At 40.8% G+C, this 26,962-nt stretch overlaps 1 protein-coding gene across 2 annotated transcripts in view; it reads right to left on the reverse strand.

Annotated features, from left to right (window-relative positions):
• Nucleotides 1-20,180, reverse strand: part of si:ch211-214c7.4 (protein piccolo) — a 28,485-nt gene extending 8,305 nt beyond the window's left edge. The window contains exons 1-3 of one of the 2 annotated variants that reach the window (XM_005934457.3): nucleotides 19,801-20,180; nucleotides 4,378-5,073; nucleotides 4,154-4,244 (exon numbers count right to left, since the gene is read on the reverse strand). In XM_005934457.3, coding sequence (XP_005934519.1) covers nucleotides 4,154-4,244; nucleotides 4,378-4,963 — 677 coding nt within the window. In that variant the 5' untranslated portion in view covers nucleotides 4,964-5,073; nucleotides 19,801-20,180. Of the gene's footprint in view, nucleotides 1-4,153; nucleotides 4,245-4,377; nucleotides 5,077-19,800 lie in introns of both variants that reach the window. The other variant, XM_005934456.3, reaches the window with a different exon arrangement.
• Between the last annotated feature and the right edge of the window lie 6,782 nt (nucleotides 20,181-26,962).

A 26,962-nucleotide genomic window follows, 5' to 3' on the forward strand; every position in this document is an offset into this window, starting at 1 on the left:
AAAAAAAAAAAAAAAACATTACTGAAGCCGTTTCCTATCCAATACTGCATCCAAGCAAACTATAACCTGAAAGCACCACCCAATTACAAGAGGGATCAAGGTGGACAAAATTGAGTTAATGACTTTATCTGCAGGGGGAGCGAGTGAGAGAGAAAAGACAGTAAAGTGATGGGCATAGAGAGTAGCAGGAGTTCAGAGACATGACCTCAAACAACCCTGCTCTGCCTTCCACTGTTTTATAGCAAGTCACAACTCATCAATTTTGATCCAGAGAACCAGCGCAAAGAGGAAAAGACAGTCCCCATTAATGCCTTCACACATTGTCTATGGGTGGTGGCTGGTGGTTCTGCTGTTGATGTAATAGTACAGATTACATTTCCTGCCAACAGAGGCCTGAAATCAATACAAACCACAGTCCAAAGAGATGAGAGGCTCTGAACAGCCATCCATGTGATGTTAATGTCCTAACATGAGGTCATCAGAAAGCCAAAGGTCGACAAAGGAGGGGAGTCACTGATAACTAATGGGCTTTCCGTGCCATGCAGTCATATTAATATTTAGAGCAGATGCCGTAATATGCCCATGCCATTAATGCACTGAGCATCTGCAACATCTGTTTTGCCAAAACTGGAAGTGTAAACATGAGCTTGAGGGGCTTTTGGAAGCCACACCTACTCCATCTACAACCCCCTTTCCTACATCTAGTAAGTCAGTGTTGTTTTTTGTTGCACTTTGCTTTATTGAATTTGACACATTTATATAATACACCAGAATATTCAACAAAATAAAAAGTATATCCATTATACTTTAATCAAATCAGTTTATCCTTAAAAAAATGACATTTTTATTTTACTGATCTACTGGACACATTGTAGTTTAATTATACAATCTTTTGTCTTTGCCCCCCCACCACAGTCCCTTTCCACTCAGATCACTTCAAATGGTGTAGAGTGAGATGGATAGCTCCTGCAGTACCTTGTTTGGTTTGTAGCCTGTCCAAAACTAGCTGATTTACTCCTTCCACAGAGGCACACACATTCCTAAGGCTTGTGTGGACTTTGTTATCTCCTTGACAATAAAGAGTCAAGGCATGAATCAACTCAGTGCAGTCTGGAGCCTAGCGGTAGCTGTGCAGCCAGTTTTTGGCTCTAATGCTCTAGGCACCCACTGTCAGTGTGACAGATGCCATGGGTCTTTCCTGTTGGAGTAATCCTGCTCCCTGCCAACACTGTTGGTGAGAAATGACCGTTTCATCCCTAAAGGGATAATGCAAAAAAATTTGAATGCATTTTCGATTGCAATTTTGCTTTTAGCATCCCAAGTCTACATATCCAGGAGAACTGCCCACCAGCAATTCTGTCCATTTCCCATGGTGACCCTTTGAATATTAATCATCTTATAAACTGTTCAGCAACATGACATGGGCTGCATTTTATTGTGCATGCAGGTAAATGATAAATTAGTTTGAATTTTAGATGGATGTGGAAGTTTTAAGGAGGACTTAAGGAGTTCTTGGCCAAATTCCCAGCACTGTGCATGTACAGAAGGCAGGGGGGAAAGGGATGAAGAGGCAGAGAAGAGAGAAGGGAAGAGGGGGTGGGGTGGACAAGAACGGATTGCTCAGTCAGTGCAAGGACACCACAACCCATCATCGGAGGAGAGTGGACCAAAGCAAATGTCAGATCTGACAACATTTGGCTTCTACTCCAGTTATTAATCTTAATCTGCTTCAGAGGACTGGAGGATGTCTCTGTCCCAGTGATGTTGTGTCTGTTACATGGTGTAGCTAAGAAACCCTGAAATAAATAAAACATTCCTGACTTCACTGTTCATGAGTGTTCACAGACCCAGCACTGCTGATCAATCAGATTTTATTCCCACTGTTCCCAGGCACCGATTCCATTTTTTTAAAAGCTCATAAGTCTAACACAATCATCAAATCCTATGTACCCTTCATTCACTTTCTCCATTGGTAAAATTATTTTTTAAATGATTTATTACTTTAAGTCACTTCTCCTGTTGGAAGAGAGAGGTTCGTCTCAGGCAGTGTGCTGCTACTCAAGTCCACATGAAATATTTACATGTACGAAATTGTCAATATGGCTTCCTCCTGCAGGATAGTTTGGCTAACAATAACTACTGTTTTCATAGCAGTATAATAATACAGTACACAAAGCAGAGCTGAAATTACAAGCAACAGGAGATCCCTTTTGTGTAGGTCTTCCCCCACCACCATTAAAGCCTGTTGTATGCATTTCTATGAAAGATTGGAGCAATAAAGAAGAATACTGCTGAATAGTGTGAACCAGAAATAATCTTTAAAGAAAAAAATAAAAAGATACAAATTTGGGGAAAATGCTTTATACATTATTAAATAGTAGGACGATTTCTAAACGCAGTCAGTTTCTCAGTCAGGAGCCATTTAAAGTTTAAACAATCATAATACTGTACAGTCACAGGGTAAACTGATTTCAGTGAATTTAAGTAACTATTATTCTGACCAGAACCGGCAGCAGGAACTCATGTGCCGCTACACAAAATATGGACTACAGTTTACATGCAGAGCTTAAGAAAAATTTGTCTGTTCTCAAAGAAATTTGTGTCTGGGTGAAGAATTCACTTGAAAGGAGGCTGATTATTGCTCACACATACTCTTCGTGCATGCATGTGTAGAATCCAGTTGTGTGGATAACACTGTCTGCATCCTATTAATGTATAAATTAATGCATAACACAAAAATATAAACCTAAAAAGTTGTCATAATGGGGGAGAAAAAAAAAAATCAGAGAGCGAAGATGAATAGCTGATTAACCAAAAACCACATCATCTTCTCTCTGGTCTGGGAGTTTGCACCATTTCTCCTTTTTATATCATTGTAAAACAAATATCACTGAGTTTTTAGACCTGTGATCTTAGATGGATTCAGCCACCGCATCTTTTGGAATAGTAATGCAAGGAGGAATCCACTGATTAAAAACACAGACAACACAGTATTAATAACTTTGAATATTCAATCTCAGCAGCTAAAGCTTAATGAACTTCTGAGATTAAGGGAAACTGAAAATATGATTTAACGAAAAAAAAAACCCATCTCTGAGCAAGTAATAAAATGATTTAGCATTATTCCTTTCCATCCTCAAGCCTAGTACAAATTTTTGCACCAGTTTCACAAATGGTACTGAGACTAGTGAGAGTTTATAAACAGGTATCTACAGCATGATAGTTACTTTCAGCCAAATAAGAACATAATGGGTCTTTGTTGCTTAAAGGAATGACAATGCAGCACATTATTCCTTTATTCAATAAGAGGGCATTAAGAGGAAAGGCAAGGGGAGATCAAATCTAATCAAGCCTCTCCATACAGAACATCACATCCTGTAGAAAGATGTTGGATTGGTCTATTATGTCCAATTCTTTGTGAAGTATAACAAAAGAACTCTTCATTTGTGGAGGTCTCACAAAATCAAAAACTTTGCAATGACTCGTTTCTCATGCTTGGGCTTTCAGGTAGCAATCGTTCTACACAGTACATAATAAATGCATAACAAAAGCTTACTAGTAGAAGTGACAGCAGTGACTGGGTCAACTGCTAAATTCTACAGCACACAAAAGGATCATTCGTGCTTTGTTTAGTCCAACTAGAGCGCTCTATCCAAACCACCAACCCAGTATGAGAAGGGATTATGATCCAAGTCAACAGCTCTCTGCCCTGGGGAGGTGGGTCTGGTTTCTGCCAGGGGGGTCTGCCCATGACAAAGCAGTAGTTCTTCAGTATCACTGGTTCTGTTAAGGCCCTCTGTTTCAGGTTATTTCTGCTAACATGACTCACACACTTGAAGTGAAATTTGACTCAATAATGGCCCAAAGACCACAATGAGCATCGTTCTTCACTGCTCCTTTTCAGGGCATTGAGATAAAGTCATCCTCTCATCCAGTTTGAAAGGGGATTACAAAACTCTCATGTCAGAGGGAGATCAGAGAAAAGGAAGACATGTATGAAAGAAACAGAAGAGGATGGAGGAAGTAAGAGAGGAGTATCTGTTAGCACACCGCTGATAAAATAAAGGGGCTTTCCAACCACATTTTCACAGACTGTGCTACTAGACTTGTAAACTGCTGGAACCTGTTCCCAGTTTATGACAGAAAGCCATACCTTGTGGTTTTTGATGCAGCAGGACCAGCAGCTTTAGCTGTGGTCAAAGCACTGGTTTTTGGAGCAGTAGAAGGGGCTCTGCTGGCAACAGCTAAAAACAAAAAAACAAACAAACAGAAAAGACAATGAGACGACACAGAAATCAGAATAAGACAGTTTATTCATCATACCTTATTTAGAGGACTGTGTTGAACCTTAAGCTGTCACAGCTCCTTAAGACTCACCTGTAGTTTTGGGTTTAGCTCCATTAACAGTCTCCGTTGCAAGTTTCTTCTTAGGTGTGCCATTCACTGATGGTTTGGTACCATTTGTTACTGTGGCAGCAGCAACAGAGGTAGTCCTGGCAAGTCCAGCAGACCTCTTGTCAGGCACTCTAGTTTGGTTCTTGGCTGTTGTGGAAACTGCTGATGTACCCAGTGGTCTTTTGGGTACAGCTCCTGCTAACGAAGATGTTTTTACCGTAGATGTTGCTGCAGTCTTCTTGCCTGGAGCAGCAGAAACACCGGAGGCAGATCTGACATCATTCGCAGTGCGATTTGAGGCAGTACCAGGCCGTGAGCTGGAAGCCCCAGCAGAGGCCAAAAGCTTCGTTTGAGGCCCACCAGCTTTTGGTTTAACTTTGGCCTGCGCAGGCACTGGTTTGCCATTGGCCTTTGGAGCAGCTGTTAATGCAGTATCATTTGCTACATCATCTGCCTGTGATGGGGCTTGTTCAGTTATGTTTTCTTGTAATGAGGAAGGCTCTGTTACAGTAGCAGCTTCACCTTCACTGGGCTCTGTGGTTTCCATGCTAACCCCATCCGGTTTCATACCCCACTTCAGAAACGTGTGGATGCTGCTAGAGTTGATGCCGATATCTACGTCTACGGGCTCACACCTGTCCTGAATGGTCAGTTCCTCTTATCCTTAACAAGGACGTCCTGCTGAAAAAGAATACAAAAATGTGGGTTAACCTCCAAGCTCAGTTTTGACTACACTAAATGTACTTCAACTTAAAGCTGAATTAAACTATGCTGCAATATCATGGATTCACATGATAAATATGTCCCTGTCAGTCAAAGGAAACTGTAGTTATGGTAAGGGGCCTCAGTGGAATTTGGGAGAGTTTAAGAAACACAGGGAGCAAGCAGCCTGAGATGCCAACAAATATTCTCACTAAAAATCACCCTCCTCTAGAGTGACTACTCCATCAACTAATGTGGCACAACCATGACAATAATGCATCAATAATGGCCAAGAATCTACTTAAACTAAAGGCAATTACCATTAAAATACCACAATAAAGAGAAAGTGAATTGCTTTAACTGTACATTTTAGGGGAAAAAAAAAAAAAACACAAAAAAAAACACAAAAAAACCCAAACACCACACCACTGCTCCAAATTGCTTCCAGCAGCTTAAAACTCAGTGGTGGAAAAAAATAAAAATCTGTGGTTTGGAGAGCTGAAAACCAGGAGAGGTTTTCCTAGTTGAGAGCCCACAGGCGATGAGACGGTGGGAAACGAGCATCAAATAACCCATTTGTTGTCGATAGTTTTGTGTTGAACAGATGCAGTGTAATACAAATATCATCCTATGACTGTTTAACAGTTTTAGTGCAATGGCAAAAATGCAGACAGAAATTGTGGAAAATCAGAACTTGACATTAATTATAAAAGAAGCTGTGGTGAAGAAGTGACGAAAACAAAGCCCGAGGGGCAATCTGGAGATTGCGTGCTAGTCGAGTCGCAGATCTTTAGCTTATTAACCATCAAACTGGAATTTATATTGCTATGACGGGACAAAGCTGTTCCCAGATGCTTAATGGATTTATCCCCTCCCTCAATCATCCCTTTTACCCACAGGCCCCGTGTCTTTGCCCTTTTGACCACAGAGCCCTCTACCAACCCCCTCCTAAACACTCATCTCCTGGTTTTCTATAGCCCCCCACCCACCCCCCTTCTCTACTTCCCCTGCATTTAGATCTAGAACCAGTCAATTGCTATACAGATGGATGATCTAGCAAGCAGAAGTCCTGCATGGTACAGCAAACAAACTGGGCAAATGAATAAAGATGGACAGGAACCCCCCCCCCCCAGCAAATATCTTCTAGAAAATGGTCAAATAGTTAAATTAGGTAAACCAAGAGCAAAGCTGCTTTTCCACTATAGAAACTTAATGACCTGCATTTTATGGCAAATGCACTCTCCTCTACTCTAAATATTTGTAAAAGTCCTAAACCCCTACAGATAAGCAAAAACATCTGACATAAACTAACAGTTCCAAGGAGCAAGAGTTTCCACAGACATCAGATTACTCAGTGCATTTATAAAGCCACACTGTGTACAACAGCATGCACTACAGTAACTTTTTTTTTCCCCCCCCCTGTCATTTTTTCGGAGATCCCAGACTTTTTTCTCCCACAGCAAGAAGGTTAAATATTTACTTTTCGATATCAAGTCTTAACAATAACTACTGATTCATGCCTCTAAATGCAAATTCATCATGGACTATTGGTTGGAAATTCTGGAGGAACTTGTTTGACTAGTCTGTTTAGAGTTTTTGGTGTCTTTAAACCAAACTAAACTCCCCACCACAACCCCCAAACCTGCCGATAAAAGCTACAGAGTCCTTTTCTGTGTTACTTTTAAATAACTGACCCAACCCATTTGCTTTGCTAACTTCAGATTTTAACGGTTGTTTCAATCTACTCCATATGTTTCCTTCTCTGATTCTTGTGGCTAAAAATCTCAAAGTAAGCAAAGTTGGGAGAGAGCAATGCACCGAATGTAATTTTGTGTCATCTCATGGAAAACATCAAGCTTCACATGAGGATTAATTAGCCAAATGTGCAAAGCTCTTAGAATAGTGGTATGCAAATTAAATACCAAATTAAGTTTGTTTTCACATCCCCCTCACCACTTCTCAGCCATTTTAATATATTTGCACTGACATTTATTGGGGTGTAGCTCTTGGAGGAGACGTTCTGGTTATTCTTCTCAATAAACTTTACCCAGATTACTCAGACAGTACTGTACTTGGCATAGTTTTGCCAGTCAAGCTACTAATGCTAGGAGCTTAGCAAACAGAAGCTCAAAGCACATTCCTTCTGAGATGGTGACCCTGTTTCGGGCAACGTCTTGATGCACGCTCAATCATCCAGGTAAGTAAATCTCCAAAAGTTGATTCTGTTCATCTGGACGTAGCGTTTTGTGGGAGAAACGTTTCGTCACTCATCCAAGTGACTTCTTCAGTCTCAGCTGTATGAACAGTACATTTGTTTCAGTCATTATGCAAATGTACTGTTTATAAGATTGGGGAAACCTGCAGTCAGCTGAGGCTGAAGGAGTCACTTGGATGAGTGACGAAACGTTTCTCCCACAAAACGCTACGTCCAGATGAACAGAATCAACTTTTGGGCAAGTAAAAGGCATCATCTGTGACCAGCTGACTCTTTGTGACGTAGCACAGATGGGAAGCGAAAAGATATACAAACTCCCAGCCGCACGGTCGTGCAGAGATAAGCGATGTCTTACGGCGAGGTTGCTCTGCAGAGCAACTTTTGGCCAATTCTGCTCTTTAAATTCATTATTTTTTTTATTTAGAACTGAAGATTTTGTGTTCGAAATTCAGTTCACTGAAGAGCCATAATCCTCATGAGTGCAGCGTACCCTTTTCTAGTCAACATCACTCAATATGCCTGACATCTAGTACATTTTGCAGATTTTGTGATGAAAGCAAATGCCTGAAGGCTAACAGACTGCAGCAGTGCATTTGGCCAAAAGCAGGAGAGGAGCGTGTTATTTAATGCAGTCATTACTTTATTAGACTGTTAGAGGGAGTGTGTCTAGACAGAGCAAGAACTCTGTAGTCTTTGTGGCATTTACATTGCACTGCAATAGAAATATGTGTCATTACATTTTATTTCGGACTTCTGTCTTCAAGCAGTTTAATTGCATCTGTCGTAACCCATCTCTCAGTCTCGCCCTCTGCACATCCAGACGTTAGAAGTGGTGCCTGACAAAATGGGTCACTTTTAATACTGTGTTAATACAAGCACAGGGGGATTTAGCTGTGTTTAGAGCACGACAGAGGTTTGGGATGCATTGTGCAGACTGCTGAAGGTGATCTGTTGATAGAGATGCTGTCAACTGCAGATTTACACCAGACTGCTAATGATGCTGTAAATATGAAATATCAGAGACATAAATACACATGACAGACTGTATGCTTAGAAACTGTAGATAAATGGGAAAAAGCCAGTGAAGTAAAACAGGAAAATATTCAGCTATTTAATGCACAGTTGTCCCCTACGCATTTTGTTGTAACTCATTCTATGCGTCACACAGCCGTGAGGATTGTGTCAATACATCTAATATTGTGCATTCTGGACTGCTAGCTGAAAAAGCAGTGTGTCAGACACTGGGCTATAAGACTTAGAACTGAACCCCACAGTTAAATCAAATTATTTAAGAAAAAGGATAAATCCATAATGCAAATGTGTTAGTGCTACATGAAACTGACCACATCAGTTTATTAATGTTGAGCTTTTACTTTATGATCCATGTCGATGCTGCATCGTCTTCAAAGTGAAGAATAAAAGAAAGTTAAGGCCTAAAAGCTGCAGCAGTATCGAGTGCACATCCGCCCCATCCACATTCCAGCTCTGACTTCCTCAAGACTCCTTGGGGCTACGCAACGACAGCTGGCTGCGTGCATGTCCGTTTATGTGCATGAGATGAGTAACAGTGCAAGGGTCAAATGGAGAGTGATGAATGCGTGGGCTGTGTGTACATGCACAAAGATGCAGTGTATGAACGAGCAGAGGGTGCAGGTTCAAAGTGTGAGTGACATGAAAATATCCATCGCCGTTAATGAGACAGCCAGAAAAAAGTGAAAACCAGAATTTGCTGGCCTGCCTACATTCCAGCAATTCCACAGGCACACTTGATTCATCGCTGCATTCTTACTACAGCCACACCTTCGGAGATTGTTTTTCAAGCAAACGGAAGCTGCCGTAGTGAATTTGACCGTTGTTTCAGGCCTGGGAGTGTTCAGCACTAGAGTGAAGTAGGGCCAAGTATACAAATGGGTTGACTGATCATTAACTTTCCTCTGGTGTGAGTTTGAGCAAGATGCATGTACGACACAGGAAAAAACACAGGCGGTATTCAGTTCAAGTGAGAGCCCAAATGAGTGTGTAAAAAGGGCAAACAGGAAGAGGGTGTTCGATTTCTGGCACTCAAATTACAAGAAAAACAAATCAAGACATTTAATGGTGTTTGGGGAAAGGCAGGGGTTTTCCTAACCTTGAGCTCAGGCTTCATCCTCATAAAAAAAAAATTAAAAAAAAATTAAAAAAAAATGAAGAAACCTACTCTCATTCACTCAATCCTACTGTACTCACCACTTCATAAACCTTTAGGATTTACAGAACGAGCCTTCAAACAAGAATCTAAAAGTAGGTAGGAAAACTGAGTCCAAGTAAACGGGGGCTGTGTGTGTAAATCCATGCTTCTCTTGACCATACAAGGTAGTAGTGGCGTTTCTGCTTCATCACCAAGTCAGTGTTTAGTTCACAGAGAATGAAAAGGAAACCAATTGGCTCTTGGAAAACAAACGTCTTAACAGTTCAGTGTCTGTGCATTAAGCCACTCTCCCCATTCAGAACCACTGGATGCTGCACAATTACAAACCACTGGTGAGTCAATATACCTCCACATATAATTTCCTGTCAAAATTTCTACATATCCAAGAAGGAAATTAATTTCAATTTCAATTTCAATTTTATTTCTATAGCACATTTAAAAGTCACAGGTACAACAAAGTGCTTCACAGACGAGCCATATTTGCAGATTTACAACAAAAGAGAACAGTCAACAACAAAAAATACAGTTATAGAATGGTAATATTACAACAAGCACGAACCGGGAGGAAATTATACTAAGTGGTTTGAAAGGCGAGCTTAAACAAATGAGTTTTTAACCGTGATTTGAAAGATTGAGTAGTTTCCGACGCACGGACATCAACCGGCAAGCTGTTCCACAGTTTTGGTGCAGCAAAAGCAAAGGCACGATCGCCTTTCGTCTTTAGTCGAGACATTGGTTGCATTAGGAGCCCCTGATTAGAGGATCTGAGTGCCCTTGTGGGGATATATAAATTAAGAAGGTCAATCAGATAGCTAGGTGCCAGGTTATTTAAAATTTTAAAAGTGTATAGAAGGATTTTAAAAACAATACGGTATTTGACAGGAAGCCAATGCAGGTTAGCTAGAATAGGAGTGATATGATCCTGTCTTCTAGTGCCGCTTAAAAGGCGTGCAGCGGCATTCTGGACTAATTGTAGGCGTTGGATGAGGGAGAGTTGCAGGCCTAGGTAAAGAGAATTACAATAGTCCAGCCTAGAGGTTATAAAAGCATGAATGAGCCTTTCAAGGTCCTTGTGTTGTAGGTAAGGCATTGCCTTCGAAATTTGGCGTAGTTGGAAGAAGCTGGTTTTTACTACTGCAGCCACTTGCTTATCTAATTTGAGGGAACTGTCCAGCACTACTCCAAGATTTCTTACAGTAGACGATAGGTGACTGGCATAAGAACCTAAGGTCCCCGATAGCTGTTTCAACGGCATGTGGCTACCAAAGACGATCATTTCTGTTTTATTTTCGTTGAGGGTGAGCGAATTATGCAGTAGCCAGTCTTTGACGTCACACAGGCAGTTAAGCAACGGCAATAGCGGGGATTGGAGATCCAGTAGAGTTTGGATATCATCCGCATAGCAGTGGAAAGAGATATTGTGGTTCCTGAAAATTTTTCCCAGGGGTAGCAGATAGAGAGAGAACAGCGTGGGACTTAACACAGACCCCTGGGGCACACCACAACGGAGAGGTGCAGAGGAGGAAGAGTGATTTCCCATAGAGACAGAGAAAGACCTCTCAGTTAGGTATGATTTAAACCACGAGAGTACTTTGCCTCTAAGACCAACTACATGTTCAAGCCTTGAAAGGAGAATATCATGGTCGACCGTATCAAAAGCAGAGGACAAGTCTAAAAGAACTAAAACCACAGGGCGCCCTGTATCAACAGTTACGAGGAGATCATTAAAAACTCTCAGTAAGGCTGTCTCGGTACTGTGGTGGGGTTTAAAACCAGACTGGAATTTTTCATTGATTCAATACCTGTTACTGCGACTTTCAGTAACAGGTATTGATTGGGTTCTTATTAGTCACTTTCGACCCAATCTGCATTTCAATAAGCAGGAAATGAGCTGTGTGGTAGTAGCAGCTCTAGTTTTTAGTTTCTAGTCTAGTTCATTGGACCAAATTATGAGTTAGAAGACCATGGCTTCGTGCAGCTCAAGGAGTCCATATAAAGAGCAAAACGTAGATGTCATTTGCCACAATTCTCTCTTGAAACCACGGACTTTAAGATATACATGTGCAATGATAACCAACCATTAGAATATTAACTGTTTGCCTAGAAATCTGCTGTTAGATCCAGAAGCCACTGATCCACAGGCTAAGTCAGCAGACTGCCCAGTGGGTGTGTACAGCCAGACCTGGTCTGGCTGAATGCACTTGCAAAGAGTAATTCACTATCTGGGCTTGATGGCACAGATAGTAGAAAATACATCCTGCTCCATGTTTTGTGAACAACCCTTCACTTGATCAAATTGATCCAAGATAATTAAATATTAAAAAAAGGTGACAGCTCGTACCAAGTTATAAATAATCAGTAAACAGGAAGTCAGTGAAGGATGGGGCAGCTTGTCAGCTACTATCGGGGGGCAGTGTAATACAGCGATTGGATTATTGACTTTATGTAGCTTTCCAGCAGTTACAAAGAGCTAGTGAGAAACTGTAGAAATTCCTTGCATCTGTCATAAATTAACTGTTAAGGCCAAAAATTTGCTATCGAAGACATTACCTCAAAGTGGATCTTTTGGGTGTGACCATTCGTGCATATTTTAAAGAAAAGGGCCCGTTATCTTATTTAACAGAATTCTATACATTATACAATTTCCTTGTTACCAGTCATAATGTTTTGTAACCCACATGACCTGTTCTACCACAAAAGGTAAGCCACAGGGGGGGGGGAAAAAAAAAAAAAAAAAAAAAAGTTAGACTACATCCTCTCAAGTCTATCAATACAGATTCATGAAATGAAAAGCAAAAACATTACATTTTGCATTATCAATGGTTCCAATATGCCGATTTTAGAACATCAATGAAATTCTCTTGAAGCATGTAAGGCAGCACTACCTACACATGCTCTTCACTCTTTGAAGAAAACCCATCAACACAACAAATGGGACTCAAGAACCTCGTTATCCGTTAACAAAGAACCACATTAACCTTGAGTGATCTTGCAACTTCACTGGTTTCTTTTCTTCTGTCCAAATAACTGAACCATGTGCTGGTGTTGACAAGCCCTACATCACAGCACCCAAGACTGCATTTGTACTGATGAATGTTTATCCAAACCGTGCCAAGAAGTTGTCTATCGGTCTTCACCAAAACACTTGTCCAGAAACAAGTGTTTGGAGTACTTCAGCAAAACATTCTGCACAGATACTACAAAAAAAAAAAAAAAAAAATTTTAAAAAAAAGTGCTTACTGACAATAATCAATGTTCCTGGCAAAGAGAAAAAGGAAAACACTTTCATCACTAGAGTTGGACTAAATGTTAAGCATGCAGCTTAATCAATTCCATACAGGAGACTAACAGGTGCTAAGTGACTGTAAGCTCCTCAACGCTGTCATTAGGAGCAGGTGGTTAAGTGAACCTACAAGTTAAATGGACTTAGCCAGCTAGCCCTTAAGGGAGTGGCAATAAAACAAGATGGACTCCCAGCTATTGGCAGTGATGTGGTCTAAAGGACTGCAGAGAAGTGGGCTGCAATCTGTTCCAAACCTGGGAGGGTTTTCAAAAGCAAAAGCCAGGCTTTCCTGCTGGTATAAGGACAACCTGACAATGGAACAAATAATAACAGCAATGAGGTAAAAATCTGAGTAGTGAGGAGAGGAATGGAAATATTTCTGTGCAATCGCATCTGATCTTCTTACACGTTCGTGTGCATAAATGAGTTTTACATCACAGTGCTATGAGGGGGGGGGGGACATTCAGACCCCATTGTGTGTGCCCCCACTCAGGCTTGGTGCTAAGGAGAATGGGGGGGGGTGGGTGCTCAGAGGATTAACTGGAACAGTGGGACAGAGGAGCAGCTGGCACTGAAACTTCACCTGTAAGACTAGGGACACTTGTGTGAAGCTACCCCATTCTTATATACTGAACACACAGTGAAGCAGTGAAGCATTCAAATCTGCCATCGGTCAACCCTTACCGCACCAACTGGTTACTTACATTTTATTGCTGGTTGGAGCTGCCCTGGCCCACGAGTTAAATATTACCTTTCAAAATAGCATAGTCTCTAATCTATTACCCCACTCAAAGCAGGGGTGCCGTAGTAATCAAACCGAGAAACGTGTGAGGCGTGACTTTAAAATTGGAAATCAAGGGGATCCGGGAGGAATTCAGTAGTGATGTGTGATACTACAGATTTCGATATCGAGCCGATACCAAGTAAATACAGGGCCAGTATTGCCATCATCAATACCAATACTACCTTGAGAGCAGTGTCATGACATTTGCAAATTCTGAATTTGTTTTAAAGACCACTAAATTGACAATAATTAGTTAACACAAAACCCTACACCTTTCCGCCTTGTTTTTGTTTTTTTAAGGGGGGTGGGCTGGAATCTAAATGTGCCTGTCTTTAAAGGACTTTATGTCAACTTCTGTTTAAATGTTCTATAGGTGATAAATAAAATATATGTGACAGTCAACAAAAAAGGTTCATGTTTGAGATACATTTCTTCATTTTTAATAACTAACTAAATAAACAAATAACACAATTCAGTAGGCTATATACGGAACTTAGAGGAGAGAAACAAAGTATCGATCCTTTCACACTAGTATAATCCACTACCAATTCCAGTGTTGGTATTGATACTGTCAATATTTGGATCAATCTGCCCATCTCTAGAATTTAGCCCCATAAGAAACTCATAGATAAAAGACAAATGCAGTTAAATGTAGTCCAAGGGAGATTGAAGAAATATGCCATTATGTTACAGGCCTGTTACATTTTCCACAACTTCAATTCAAAACAAGAGCCAATTACGAGTTTAGATCGAAAATCGAGAATGGCTGGGCTGTAGAGAAACCAGAGATGACATCACTTTTGGCATATTAAATCAACTCAGTGGCTACTCCCTGTCCACCAGCCAACTGGTTATAGACAGGCGGATAGTCAATAACACTGAAGAGCCCGCAGCCAGATTAGTTACGATCTCTGTGACCGGGCCGGGTAAGGTGAGGACAGATGGATACCGATCCCACACCTTGCATCCATGCTTCTGATAGCCACACCCCTGAACTGTCACACACATAACTAAATACACATTGGCAGACTTTCATGCACATGAAAGAGGCAAAGGATAATAAAAGATACACAGCCAATCCAAAACAAACACACATTTTATTGTTGTTGTGAACTTTGCTTCTTCTCTGGCAGTTATCTAGTTATCAATAGTTCTCAGTTTTCCTGTATGCAAAAAATAAATAAACTGTGGTACCCAACAAAGATGTTTTACCCTTTCTTAAGGAAATTACCAGGATAAATGAGACTAGCCAAAAACACAATATGAATATAATATTATTTAGAAGTGCAGGATTAATTCAAACATAAAATATATTTGTTTTTCATTGAAATGGTCACACATAAGAGTAAAATGGTAGACTTAAGGTAATACAGACCAACTGTGCTTACATACACAGTCACCTCCTAAAGGCTGATTCAGAGCCAGGAAACTCAATTCGTGCTTTAGCGGACATGAAGGCTGCACGTGTCAAAGAGGGGACAAGCTCTGAGGCATCATATTACTCATACAATACAAAAACTAATCTAGTTAAAACCGTTGGCATTTAGCCACACACAAACACAGGACTCATTGTTTACAGTTCTCTCATTACCTGTTCTTTGTAATGCTACAACACAAATACACCCTATAATATAAATACACCCTATAAATGTATTTTTAAAACATCTTTAAAAACCATTTTGCTGTATTCTACAACCACAAAATATCTGGCTTTAGGAAGGCATTCAAGGCTACCATAGTGAGCTAACAGACATATTTCTAAAGTGCTGAAGTACCGTTTCAATAATTACAGTGCATTGAGACTGGCTTCAGTTCCAGACAGAGTACCTAAAAAAATGCAGCGCCAGCATCCACTACTCTATCCTAATGGGCAGCAAAGTACCAGCCTCCAAACCACAGTGATGAGCATTACATCCTTACCATCCCACAGCTACAGAGAGAAACACAGGCAACAAGGGTGAAGGATGAAATAAAGTTTAACCCTTAAAGTCTTCCTAAACAGATGTAGTGGAGCAGGGTTCAAGCACACTGGTGGTAGCCTCACAGCCCTGCACTCATAATTAATCCAGCTTTTTGACATTCATGCATGTAGACACTGATGGAAACCAAAGCTGTGGTACCACTTTTTAGCCAACTTTAGCAACTAGCATAGCGCTACAGAAGAGGAGTCCGCATTAATCAACATGATAGAATTTACCATTTACTTTCAAATATCACGACTATAGCTTTCAACCAAACAAATGACATTTCATAGAAAGGTATTGAAATTATCTATTTATTTCATAACAAGTAAAATGAAGGCTAATAATGTGTTACTTAAAAGGCTATCTAGGAATGCCGAACCGGCTGTGGATCGGCAAACTCTGCAGTGTTGTGGTAAAACTGACAATAGTTAACTAATGTGACCTAGTGCAGAGGGGGAGAGTGTTACTGTAGGTGTGTGACCATCAGTTTAAAGATCATGCTCTTGTGCCAGTTAACATGTAACTCAATAGACTGTACAAGACAGCCAATCACAAGTCAGCTCACAAAGAAAACAAATCTATGAGAGGTTAAGAGCACAAATTCTGTGGTTGCTGAGGACTTTTTTTGGTCCCACAGTGCAAATAATGAGATCTTGCCTGCAAAAATCCCACTTCATCCCCTGGCTGCAAGTATTTTATTTTCAAAATTCCCATGAGTGGACTCTGAGCCACTCTAACATTATGCAAATCTGCTGGTGTCCAATCTACTAAAACGATCATGAGACAACTTTTAGGGGTTAAAAGTAAAAATGTATATATAAATAAAATACAATTTAAATAGAAAACAAAACCCTAAATGTGAGTTTCTTCCCAGTGAGTTTATTATAAACAAATAAACCGCATGTAAGAGCTGATAACTCAGCAAAGCTCCCTTAAATATGAGCACTTCTGGCTCCATTTTTATTTAATAAAAATAAATAAATAAAAATTACCACAATGCTTGACTAGAAAATGAGATTCTGTATCCGAACCCCTTTGGTTTCTCTCAGGATATTTGTCTTTTTGCAGCCATTTTTCTGCCTTTTGTTTGGAAATTTAATTGCATATCAAAGTCCCATAGTGTGAGCACTGAGCATCATTCTAATTACCTCACAACCACTCACACGTTTGGTTTGTTGATATGGAGGTGGTTAACATCTAGCTATTGGGAATTTTTCCATTCTGATCAGAATTTTTAAAAAGATCATCATATGAACTTTCCACCAGATCAGACATGAGTATAGTACGACAAAAGTGTGGATTGAATTTCCATGAGTGTGGGACTGAGACGGACTCTGGTTACAAGATGTAACCAGCTCACTTCCAGGAAAATGCAAATACTCCATGCTGTGCAAGGGTTATGCGCTTTTCATTCATCTGCTCCGACTTTTGACATGAAATAAGGTGACTGATGGACATGAGCTCTAATTTCTTTTCAAAATTAAAATGATTAATACAAGAATGATTTCACTGGGGCATTAATACTCTATTGGTTAAACTTGCCTTCTTTTTAAATTTGCCAGTAGGTCTTTTTTTTGGACTACCTACAGCATCTTTTCAGAAGTTTCTTCCTGTTAAAAGGGACTTTTTTCTTCCCACAGTCACCAAGTGCTTGCTCATAGTGAGCCATGGGTTTGTTGGGGTTTCTTTCTAAAATTCTAGTGCATTTACCTTCCAATATAAATGTCTTTAAGTGTCTGCTGTAGTGATTTAGCACTACATGAATAAACCTGAGTTGAACTGAATACGATTTGAACCCCAGACATCATATCCACTCAGAGCTGATGCACACATGATGAGCCAATGCAAAGCTGAATAAATAGCCAAAAATCAGGAATAATGCTATAGAATATCACTGCAGTTATCAAACTGAAAGTGAAACTTGAGACATAAAATTGCCACTTTTATTTACCCATCACCTCAAATAACAATCCCAGCACTGACAGTCTGTTAGTGTTGTAACAGTTATGTTTATACTGTTGCTGGTCCTTTACCTTTTTCCTGTCATAGAGAAGTCATAATAGGCAACATGTTTGGAGTGTAGAGAATTGAATGTTAAAAAAAAAAACAACTAAGCGCTGCAGCCACTGTTAGTGCTTTTATTTTATTTTTTTAATCTTTTTGCATTTTTCCAACCAGACACAAACGCGACCAAGAATCCACCTGAAGGCGCCTCGTAGCTGGCAAGGTTTGACAAGGAGGTATCTGAAGCATTCCATGCAAAACAAAAGGACAGGTTTGTTAATCAGTTACAGACTTGCTCCCTAGTGCACTGTACCCATTTACACAAGCCAGTCACACTAGATTTCTCAAATGCAGCCACCTGCATTTTTCGCACAGACCGTCACGCCTGAAATAAAACAACAACTGCAGTCTCCCCAATAGGCACCACTGCCCAGGCTCAGTCATAAAACAAGCCTTAAAGTTTACAAGCCAAGCATACCAGGGCTTAAGGATGTGCGGAGAACTTGAAGCAAATGCTTAAATCAATTCCTCCGATTCAACATAGTAGTTTGTTTTGGGTTTGTTTTTTTTTTAAGTTCTTGTACTAATAATGTAAAAATGTTTCATGTGCTACTGATAGTTTGGATTTTAAAAAGGAGTTCATAATACTTGCACATTCCTGTTTATAAATCCCCCTTTATCCAGCCATTGAAGTTTAAGGTTACAGAAGGCACTGAAATGAGAAAACTATTTCAAGCCCTTCTTCTCGGTTGCTTTGACCTTTGGGAAGAGGAAGAGGAAACGGGGGTGTGGGCAGGGGAAGTGGCTGTACAGTATGAGGGGGGGAAAAAAAACCCAAAAAAGAAAAAAAAAACCAACCAAACACAGCTGTGTCCAAGTTCACAGGCTGGCAAAATATGCGAGCCTTTTACTTAACTTTAAAGCTACACTCCATCATATGCTGCTAAAACAGTAGATATCTGATGCATCTTCATATGCTCGACATCTGTGACCAGGAAGTGCACAAATACACCAGCCAAGTCACTCAAATTCAGTTAAAAGGTGACTGCATTTCTCCATTCGTTTCCGATGAGCCTTTTAAATGGGGCAGAAGTGCAGATTTTGCCAGATTCATCCTCTGAAGTAGGACACAGCAGCAGTGAACCTGTAATGACCCTCTAAGAGCTTAGCCAGACAGTCAGAATAAACAGAGAAGGGTGGGTGTCATGTGGCTGTGTCATCCACACCCTGTGTCACATCCAAGTGATGAAATGGGTTTGGGAGTAAGAAACACACACCCAAATGCAAGGGCCTGCATGTAAATAACATTTCTGAAGCCAGGGACAGTCACTGGTCTTGATTCCAAAAGCCCTGCCACACCACACCCAGTCAAGCCCCAAAACACAGTGATTATGTAATGTAGACTCACAGCCAAAACCTGAAGGATAAACAGCATCGCTCTATCATTGAGATCTGCAGACGGTGCCTCTGATAGTCTGCCTTACTTACTGCTTTGCCAGGTGGAGAGTGAGATCACCCCATGTGCAGAGATGCAAATATGAAAACAGGCCTTGATGGTAATCTTGGAAAGAAACTACTAAGCTGGCAGTGCCAAGAAAACAAAAGGTGCACGGTGCTTAAAATGACTGGGGAACTTAACGCATGAATGGCAAAGTAAGATTCTCAGATGAACGCCTAAAGATACACCACATGAGGAAAAGAAAACACAAGATGCCCACATATCCAACTTTGCACGCCTGGTTCCAATTTTACCTCCCCAATAGTCTGGTTTAGAGTTTCTGGGTGATTTAAACGCCTCAAAGGGAGCTTTAATAACACCGATTAGCAGAGGGCCCCGTCGTTCTGCCTCGCAGAACAATAGCGTGTGTACGCCAGGGAGGCTGGCGTGAAGCTGCTCAGTAAACTGAATCTGATGCCAACGGAGACCCTGTCAAACAGAGAACCTGGAGCACCGTACATCGGGATAAATTTCACCCCGAGACAGAACGGCACACCGGAACCACCGCCCAGCTCCGTGCTAACGTTTCACATCCATCATCCCATCAAGCTACACACCGACCACTCCACACCACAAAGAGGGCGTCTGGCTTCAAAACAAACGCTGCTTTCTTCATTTAAGAGATGCTAAAATAAAACAAAGAGGGTGAGCCCTTCTAGGCAGAACTGTAATTTTTAAATTTAGCAGAAAACTGTGCAAAGATGTAGCCTAACTCGAATGATGTCGCTCGCGGCAGAAACGTTACAGCGTAGTAAATTGTCCGTTACCTTTCAGCCGTCGTTAAGACTCCCGAGGAAACAAACAGTCGGCCCCTTTCGGCCCCGAAGACGACGCGAAACGCACTAAATATGCAGGCGAAGCCGTAAATTTTACTGAACTAACAATAGAGCCGCGCATTCAGCGGCGGGCGTCCCTCCTCGTGTCCTTCCCTTCACGTTTGAGCAGCGGCAGGAGGCGACGGGCTGCTCCCCTTAATGAAGGACGGACCCGAAGGGGAGGAGTGGCGGAGGAGTCCGGCTGCAGACTGAAGGCGAAGCGTGGCGGTCATAAAAGAAAACGCAGATTAAATCCCACCGCCGGCCCAATCAAAGGCGCGAGCCCCGGCGGTTATGCAAAGCAGGAGTGACGTGGTAGTCAAACCGTGTCCCTGTGTGAGCGCGTGACTTTAAAATTGGAAATCAAGGTGGTCCGGGAGGAATTCAGTAGTGGTGTGCGATGCTACAAATTTTGGTATCGATCCGATATCAAATAAATACAGGGCCAGTATTGCCAATACATAACAGTGTGTCATGACATATGACATGAGTCATAACTGGAAAGTTGTGAACACGTTTTAAGGCTACACACACACACACACACACACACACACACACACACACACACACACACACTTTTCAGGGTTGTTTTTGTTTTTTTGAGGAGGGTGGGCTGGAATTTAAATGTGCCTGTCTTTAAAGGACTTTATGTCAACCTCTTTTTAAATGTCCTATAGGGATAAATAAAATATATTCATGTTTGAGATACATTTTTTCATTTTTAATAAATAAATAACATCATTCAGTAGGCTATATACGGAACTTAGAGGAGAGAAACAAAGTATCGATCCTTTCACTCTAGTATCATCCACTACCAATACCAGTGTTGGTATTGATACTGTCAATATTTGGATCAATCTGCCCACCTCTAGAATTTAGCCCCTGCAAATTTGTGGCTTCAACAGCATTACTTTGTCCTGCAGACACACACATCTTTTAAAACACAAGCACATGCTCTGACCAAGCTGAGATAATCTTGTCCTTTTTCCAATTTCATCCTCCCTAAGCCAGGATAACAAGATGGAGTATCTCCAGTTTGTAGATACGACCTAATCCTGCTGCTGCACAGAGTAAACAACAGGAACCATATCAGATTCAACTCCTCTTATAGGCCTTATGCACAGCATGCCTCTACCTTGTTTTATCATCTTTTCCCACAACTGTGGATAGAGAAAATCTTTTACCCCCAGATGTTTACTCATGAAGCTCCTCTGTGAAATATTAATCTTTTACTTTACTTTTTCCTATTCTCTTGTTGATTTTGCTTACATTTTTGTGTAATTTTCACCCTATTATTGCACGAGATAGGTGAAGAACAGAGTGCAGGCAGGTTGGATCGGGTGAAAATTAGTGTCAGGAGTGCTTCTGGCTGAAGAATAGCAGCAAGAGTGAAAGGGAAGGTTTACAAGATGATATCGAGACCTGCTATGAAGTACGGTTTGAAGATGGTAGTCCTGACACAAAGATGGGAGTAACTGGGAGTGAGCAGGATGGACAGGATTAGAAATGAATAGATCAGAGGGACAGCTCAGGTCGAGCGCTTTGGACATGTACAGAAGAGGGAAAGTGGATATACTGGAGAAAGGATGTTGAACATGGAGCTGGAAAGCAGGAGGAAAAGAGGAAAACCTCAGGGAAGATTCAAGGATTTAGGGGAAGAGGACATCGATGTGACAGAGAAGGATGTGGGGATAGGGTGAGAAGGAAGGAGACGAGCCGCTGTTGTTACTATGGGAGCAGCTTAAAGAAGGAGAAGAAGAATACGAGTTGTTTTTGTCCTTTTAAAATTCAAGCTACAGTTCATTAGGAGCCAGCGGTGATTTATTCAACCAGGAGTTTTCCAAGAATCTCTGCTTCTCCGCGGGGACAACGCCACTGAAACTCTCTGCCTCAGATTCCTTCACCCACATGTTTGCGATCTGTACTTAAAACCAAAATTCCTGACAAAGAACTGCAAGAGCTGCACAACAGGTTTGGATAGTTATATCCAAAGAAAGCGAATAAGAGATTGAAATTGTTAATTATCTGTGCTCACACTTTGGTACAGTGTCCACCGCCCTATGGTACGAGCCCACAATAGGTTTTAGACGCATGCTTTTATTTTCTTATCACAATGAGACTTTGAGCTGCAGCTGCAGGCTCAGTGAAACACTGAAAAGACAGAAGGATACAAAGACGAGCAAAATGGGTTTGGACAGCTGACATCAGCTGTTGTTTTCTCTTATGAGCACGGAGAAAGAATGAGGTTGTTTAAAAAGAGAGGCCGTGGGTAAAGAGAGAAATCTGAGTGAAGGGGAAGAATGAAGGTTTAGCAAAAAAAAATCATCAGCCTTGGACTCGCTGGTGTACACGTTCTCACTACACTTCGATGGAGACTGAGAAACAGAGAGAGAGAGTGTGTGTGAATCATGTGTCTCTCCATCCCTGCTCCTTTCAGGACTCTGGCAGTTGTTTCATCAGCTGCCTGTCATCCTTTCCAGTCGGGAAGGGGCCCTGCGCCAGAGCGAGAGGGGAAAACCCAAAGCTCCTCCAAAAGTTTAACTAATTCTTATTTTAACTCATTGCCTCCTCTGAAAGCCTACTAGAAGTAACCCTTGAAGCTTTTTTCTAAACTGAGTGCTTTCTGTCATAATTTCTGCCTCATTATGACACAAAACGACTGGGTATGCATCAGAGGTTAGGAAGGGTGATCTCTCTCTGTGCAGCTGCCCTTGGAAACTATTTTAATGGTCATCAAACCAAATCTTTACTGATCTGTACTGAGGTGTCAAAACTTGCCACGGGAGAGGTCGTTCAATGTTGTGTTTATGGAGGAAAGCGTTAAGGAGATTTATTCACTTCCTGTTTTTTTTATGCAAACTGAAACCTAAAAACCTCTTGGGTGTGAATCCAGCAGAAACGATTTTTAGTCTCCATCTTTTAGTTGCATGAACTGAAAACTAATGGAATCCATCATTATTTCACAGGACTGAAAAAAAGCTGTTATCCCCACACATCCTGCTCATCCATTTCAGATTGATCATAATGTTGTTACACAAGGGTGTGGCTCAGCGGTTAAAAAAAAAAATCCTTAACAGAATTAGGATAGACTGAGAATTTGAAAGGCTTTTATGCACACACTGTCTTGTTTTTAAATCTGCTTCTTTGCTGTGGTCTTCACTCACCCATCTGCCCAAACACCTCACAGTAAGGACAGCTGCACACACAAAACAAAGCCCCCCCACACACACAGAGACACACACGCTGACACACCAAACGGAACTCAGGCGCTGATACAGATTGAGTGACACGGCGCGTAAGATGAGGGGGAAGGAGACGGTCCTCGCCGCTGCCACTGCTCCTGCTGCAGGCCTGCGTTTTTGATCTGGGATGCTTTGTTAATTTAAAAGCCTGTGAAGTTCAAACGGCGAGTCACAAATGAACAAGCGGCATCAAACTGGGATCAACAAAAGGACCACACCTGACAATAGCATACTGCTACAACTGAGACCATTAGAAGCTTTTGGAAAGACGATTTTCCCTCTGGGCTTTCACTGAACATCAAAGGTGCTGAGTGAAGTAGTCCTACACATTCACACACATCAAGTGGAAGAAAATAGTGACAGCCTCTAATCCAACAAGATGGATGGGCCATGTTTATGAGAGACATTACACTGTGGACCTTTCCTTCTGCCTTACACACTCCAACATGAGGCACCATCAGAGCGGTTGGCTACATAATGCATGATGATATTAGGTTAAGTGGGTGGAAGGCAAAGATGGGCTACATGAGCTGCTGCCAAAGCTTGCTTAGGACGCTCAGCAACCAGGAAATGAGCTCATGTGTTCTCTAACAGAAGAATTGCAATCTACCCTCTCTGGAAGATCAGCGCCCCAGCAACAACATACAAGGCATTTACAACATCATCATGATGTGTTTTAAAGCCCCCCCCCCACGTGTGTGCTTTTCATATGAAAGTGAGAAAAACAAGAGAGAGAGAGCAAGGCTGGAAATACACTCCTGAACATGCACGAATCAAGTCCCTGCAATGAGATATTGATCTATATTTTCTTGAAAGAGCTCTTGCAACCTTCAAATTTTTATAATTTACATCTATTTTTTAAGAATTACCCATCTTTTCATTTTCTTCCACTTATCGAATTCAGGGTCACAGTAAGGGTGGAGCCTATCCCCATATGATAGGCTGTCATAGGGTGAGAGCCAGTGTACCCCTTGGACAGATCATTAAAACCCATTTTTACTCCTTGGCTTATGACATAGTCTGAACCTGATTTTATTGTTTTAATCTAATGTGCTGACTTTATTGTTTTAAATGTAATTCTAATGATCATTTTATACTATTTTATTATTGTTTTTGCTATTTGTGCCAATTTTATTATTTTAAATGTCATTTTAATTATCATCTTATTTTTTTAAAATATTTTTTCTTTATTTTATATTATTTATATATTTTTTTAACTTGTTCAATGTATCATTTCTGGCATGTCAAGTGTACAGCACTTTGTGCTGGGGGCTGATCTGAAAGTGCTATATAAATAAATTGCTTGCTTGCTTGCAGTCTATCACGGGGCTAACACACAGACATGAAACCATTGATTAGTTACTCGAAAGCTAATTTAAAGTCACCAATCAACCTAAAACACGAGTCTTTAGAACCTGGACAGAACATGCAAACTCCACATAGGACGTTTGCAGCCAGCTGGTGGATTTTAACCCCAGACTTTGTTTCTGTGAGGCAATGCAGTCTATTTTTGAAGACAGAACCATTAAGTTCCAAATTTGGATCAGTAAATTGTTCATACAAATCCATTTTTGTATTTTTGTATACAAATTTTGGATAGAGGAGAAAACCACTGGGACTTCTCCATTCAGGAAGTTGGACCGAAGAGCCAGAACCATTATCAGTGACTTCTCACACCCTCCATCACAGACCGTTCCCACCAGCTTCTGCAATAGCTTTCCCCCAGGGTCATCAGACTTCTGAAATCAAAACGAAGATACGCCACAACTCCACAGGTCATTTTTATTATTGCACTTTGTAGTATTTTTGCTGCTATACATTTAAATATAGTTCTTTTTTTGTTTGTTTTTTTAAATCCTGTGTTGTACCAGTTGGAATGTTATTTTATCCCTTGTACACTTAGATTTCAATCTTATTGTCATTAAATACACACTAAGTGTAGCTTTTGAGTAATCTTGGTAAAAATGTCCACACACACACACACACACACGATCATGCAAGGTTGCGTGAATCACCATCCCGACACATGAACTACTTCCTCCCTCTGCTGATGGTTAGGTGGAACAGCAGGAAACAGCTTGTTGACTTAGATCAGACCAGGAAAATTTAATCAGTAGTTTGAAAAGTATGACAGGTCACACTACGTGTTGTCCCTCACAAGCACAGTTCAAGTGCAGGTAATTCATAAAAAACAAACACAACAACACAAAACAAAAACAAGATAAAAAAACTCCAGGGAAACACAAGATGCAACATTTAAAGTTATCTATAATTTAGACATGTTGTCCATGGAAATCCAAAGTCCATCTGTATATTTAGCTTACAATTTACTCTGCTGGTGTTTCAGGCAGAAAATGAAAAGGCTGAAAAAAAAAAAAAAAAAAAACATCTTATACTTCATTTACCTACTCCTCCCTGACCAATAGCTCCTCTCTCTAAATGGTATTTGGAGTCCAGACTGAAAAACTCCTTAAACGATTGTGCGTTTTTTTGCGATAAAAAGACAAACAAACATACATTATTCAAGTTTCTACTAAAGATCAAGTCAGTAGGCAGCAGTTAGAGACATCATTATGAAGGCAACAAACAACAACAAAAAAGCAGAGCAAGCCACTAAAACAGGACAATCTGTTGTTTTCTTTCTTGTCATCTCTCCCAAACCAGACTCCGCTTTACTTAGAGCTACTTATTGTGCTTAAAATAAGTCAGATCCAGTTTGCTAATGGTCCTCAACGCAGTCTACAAACAGGGGTGCAGCACTTTTGATAGACCGAGTTTCTTTTTAATACTTCAGCTTCATTAAAAAAAAAATGTGGGTCTGAAGAAGAAACTGCAGCCAAGGTCAGGCAAAAGCTAAGTGCTTTGTTAGTGAACGGTTGCGTCCCATTACCCTGATCATTACTGAAAGAAAACGAAGCAATAAAAATGAAATAAACTGGGATCTACATTTGAAGGCAACATGATGCAGCACAGCCGCCGCTAATGACACTGGTCGAAACTTTCTAATAAATGTGCAGCTCACAAAGAAAAGGAATCAATTCCACGCCGAACGCCCATCTGCGATCCAGCTTCCTGATATGTTTTGGAACTCTGTAAAACCAATCACATGGGGGATTTTTTTGTCCTGTTCTGTTTAAATGTCATGTCATGATTCTCCAGCTAGCAAATTAGCTTTGGCTATAAAGAGGCATTTAAGAGATATTAGATTATTTACATTTTTAAAACGAGTTCTGTACAATAAAATGTTGCTGAATATGATATAAATATCTAATTTTAAGAGTCTCCTCCTCAGGAGCCAACCGATTTGAAATACTTCAAAAGTAAAACAAACAAAAAACAAAACATAGACAGCACCAAGAGTTCCTAGTCTGGGTGAGCATAAAATACACCAGATATATTAAAAATACTGAATAATGTTTAAAAAAACCCCACACTAGAACCAAGAGAAATGTCTGTGCAATAGCCTTCTTCGATGCTGCTGTTTATACAGAGGAAAAGGCCCAGCTCTTCATCTGTTCCACGTTTCCTCTGCAGAGCGCAGTTCCAGCCAATCGCAACTCCCACTTTGGAACAGTCGTTTGGTTTGACCCAGATACACGGAGACACCGGGTGTTGGGTGGATGCAGTGTGCCCCACTGGTCAGCAGGGGAGGCTAGTGAGGTTTCAGAGATTGGTGAGGTTGATTTCAGTTCACCAGCAGGACATCTTCATACGTGGTTGTTCTGAGGGGAAAATAAGGTTTGATGATTTACTACAGTTAGGATGTTTAATATTATTATCTCTGTAATTACAGTTTCTCATGGTAATATTTACGGGACATATTTTAACAATTTCAACAAAAACAACACGATATTCACGGACGCATTTTTGAC

Source organism: Haplochromis burtoni, unplaced genomic scaffold (genome assembly GCF_018398535.1).
Source record: "Haplochromis burtoni strain Fernald_Lab_line unplaced genomic scaffold, NCSU_Asbu1 Contig_181, whole genome shotgun sequence".
NCBI classification, from domain to species: domain Eukaryota; kingdom Metazoa; phylum Chordata; class Actinopteri; order Cichliformes; family Cichlidae; genus Haplochromis; species Haplochromis burtoni.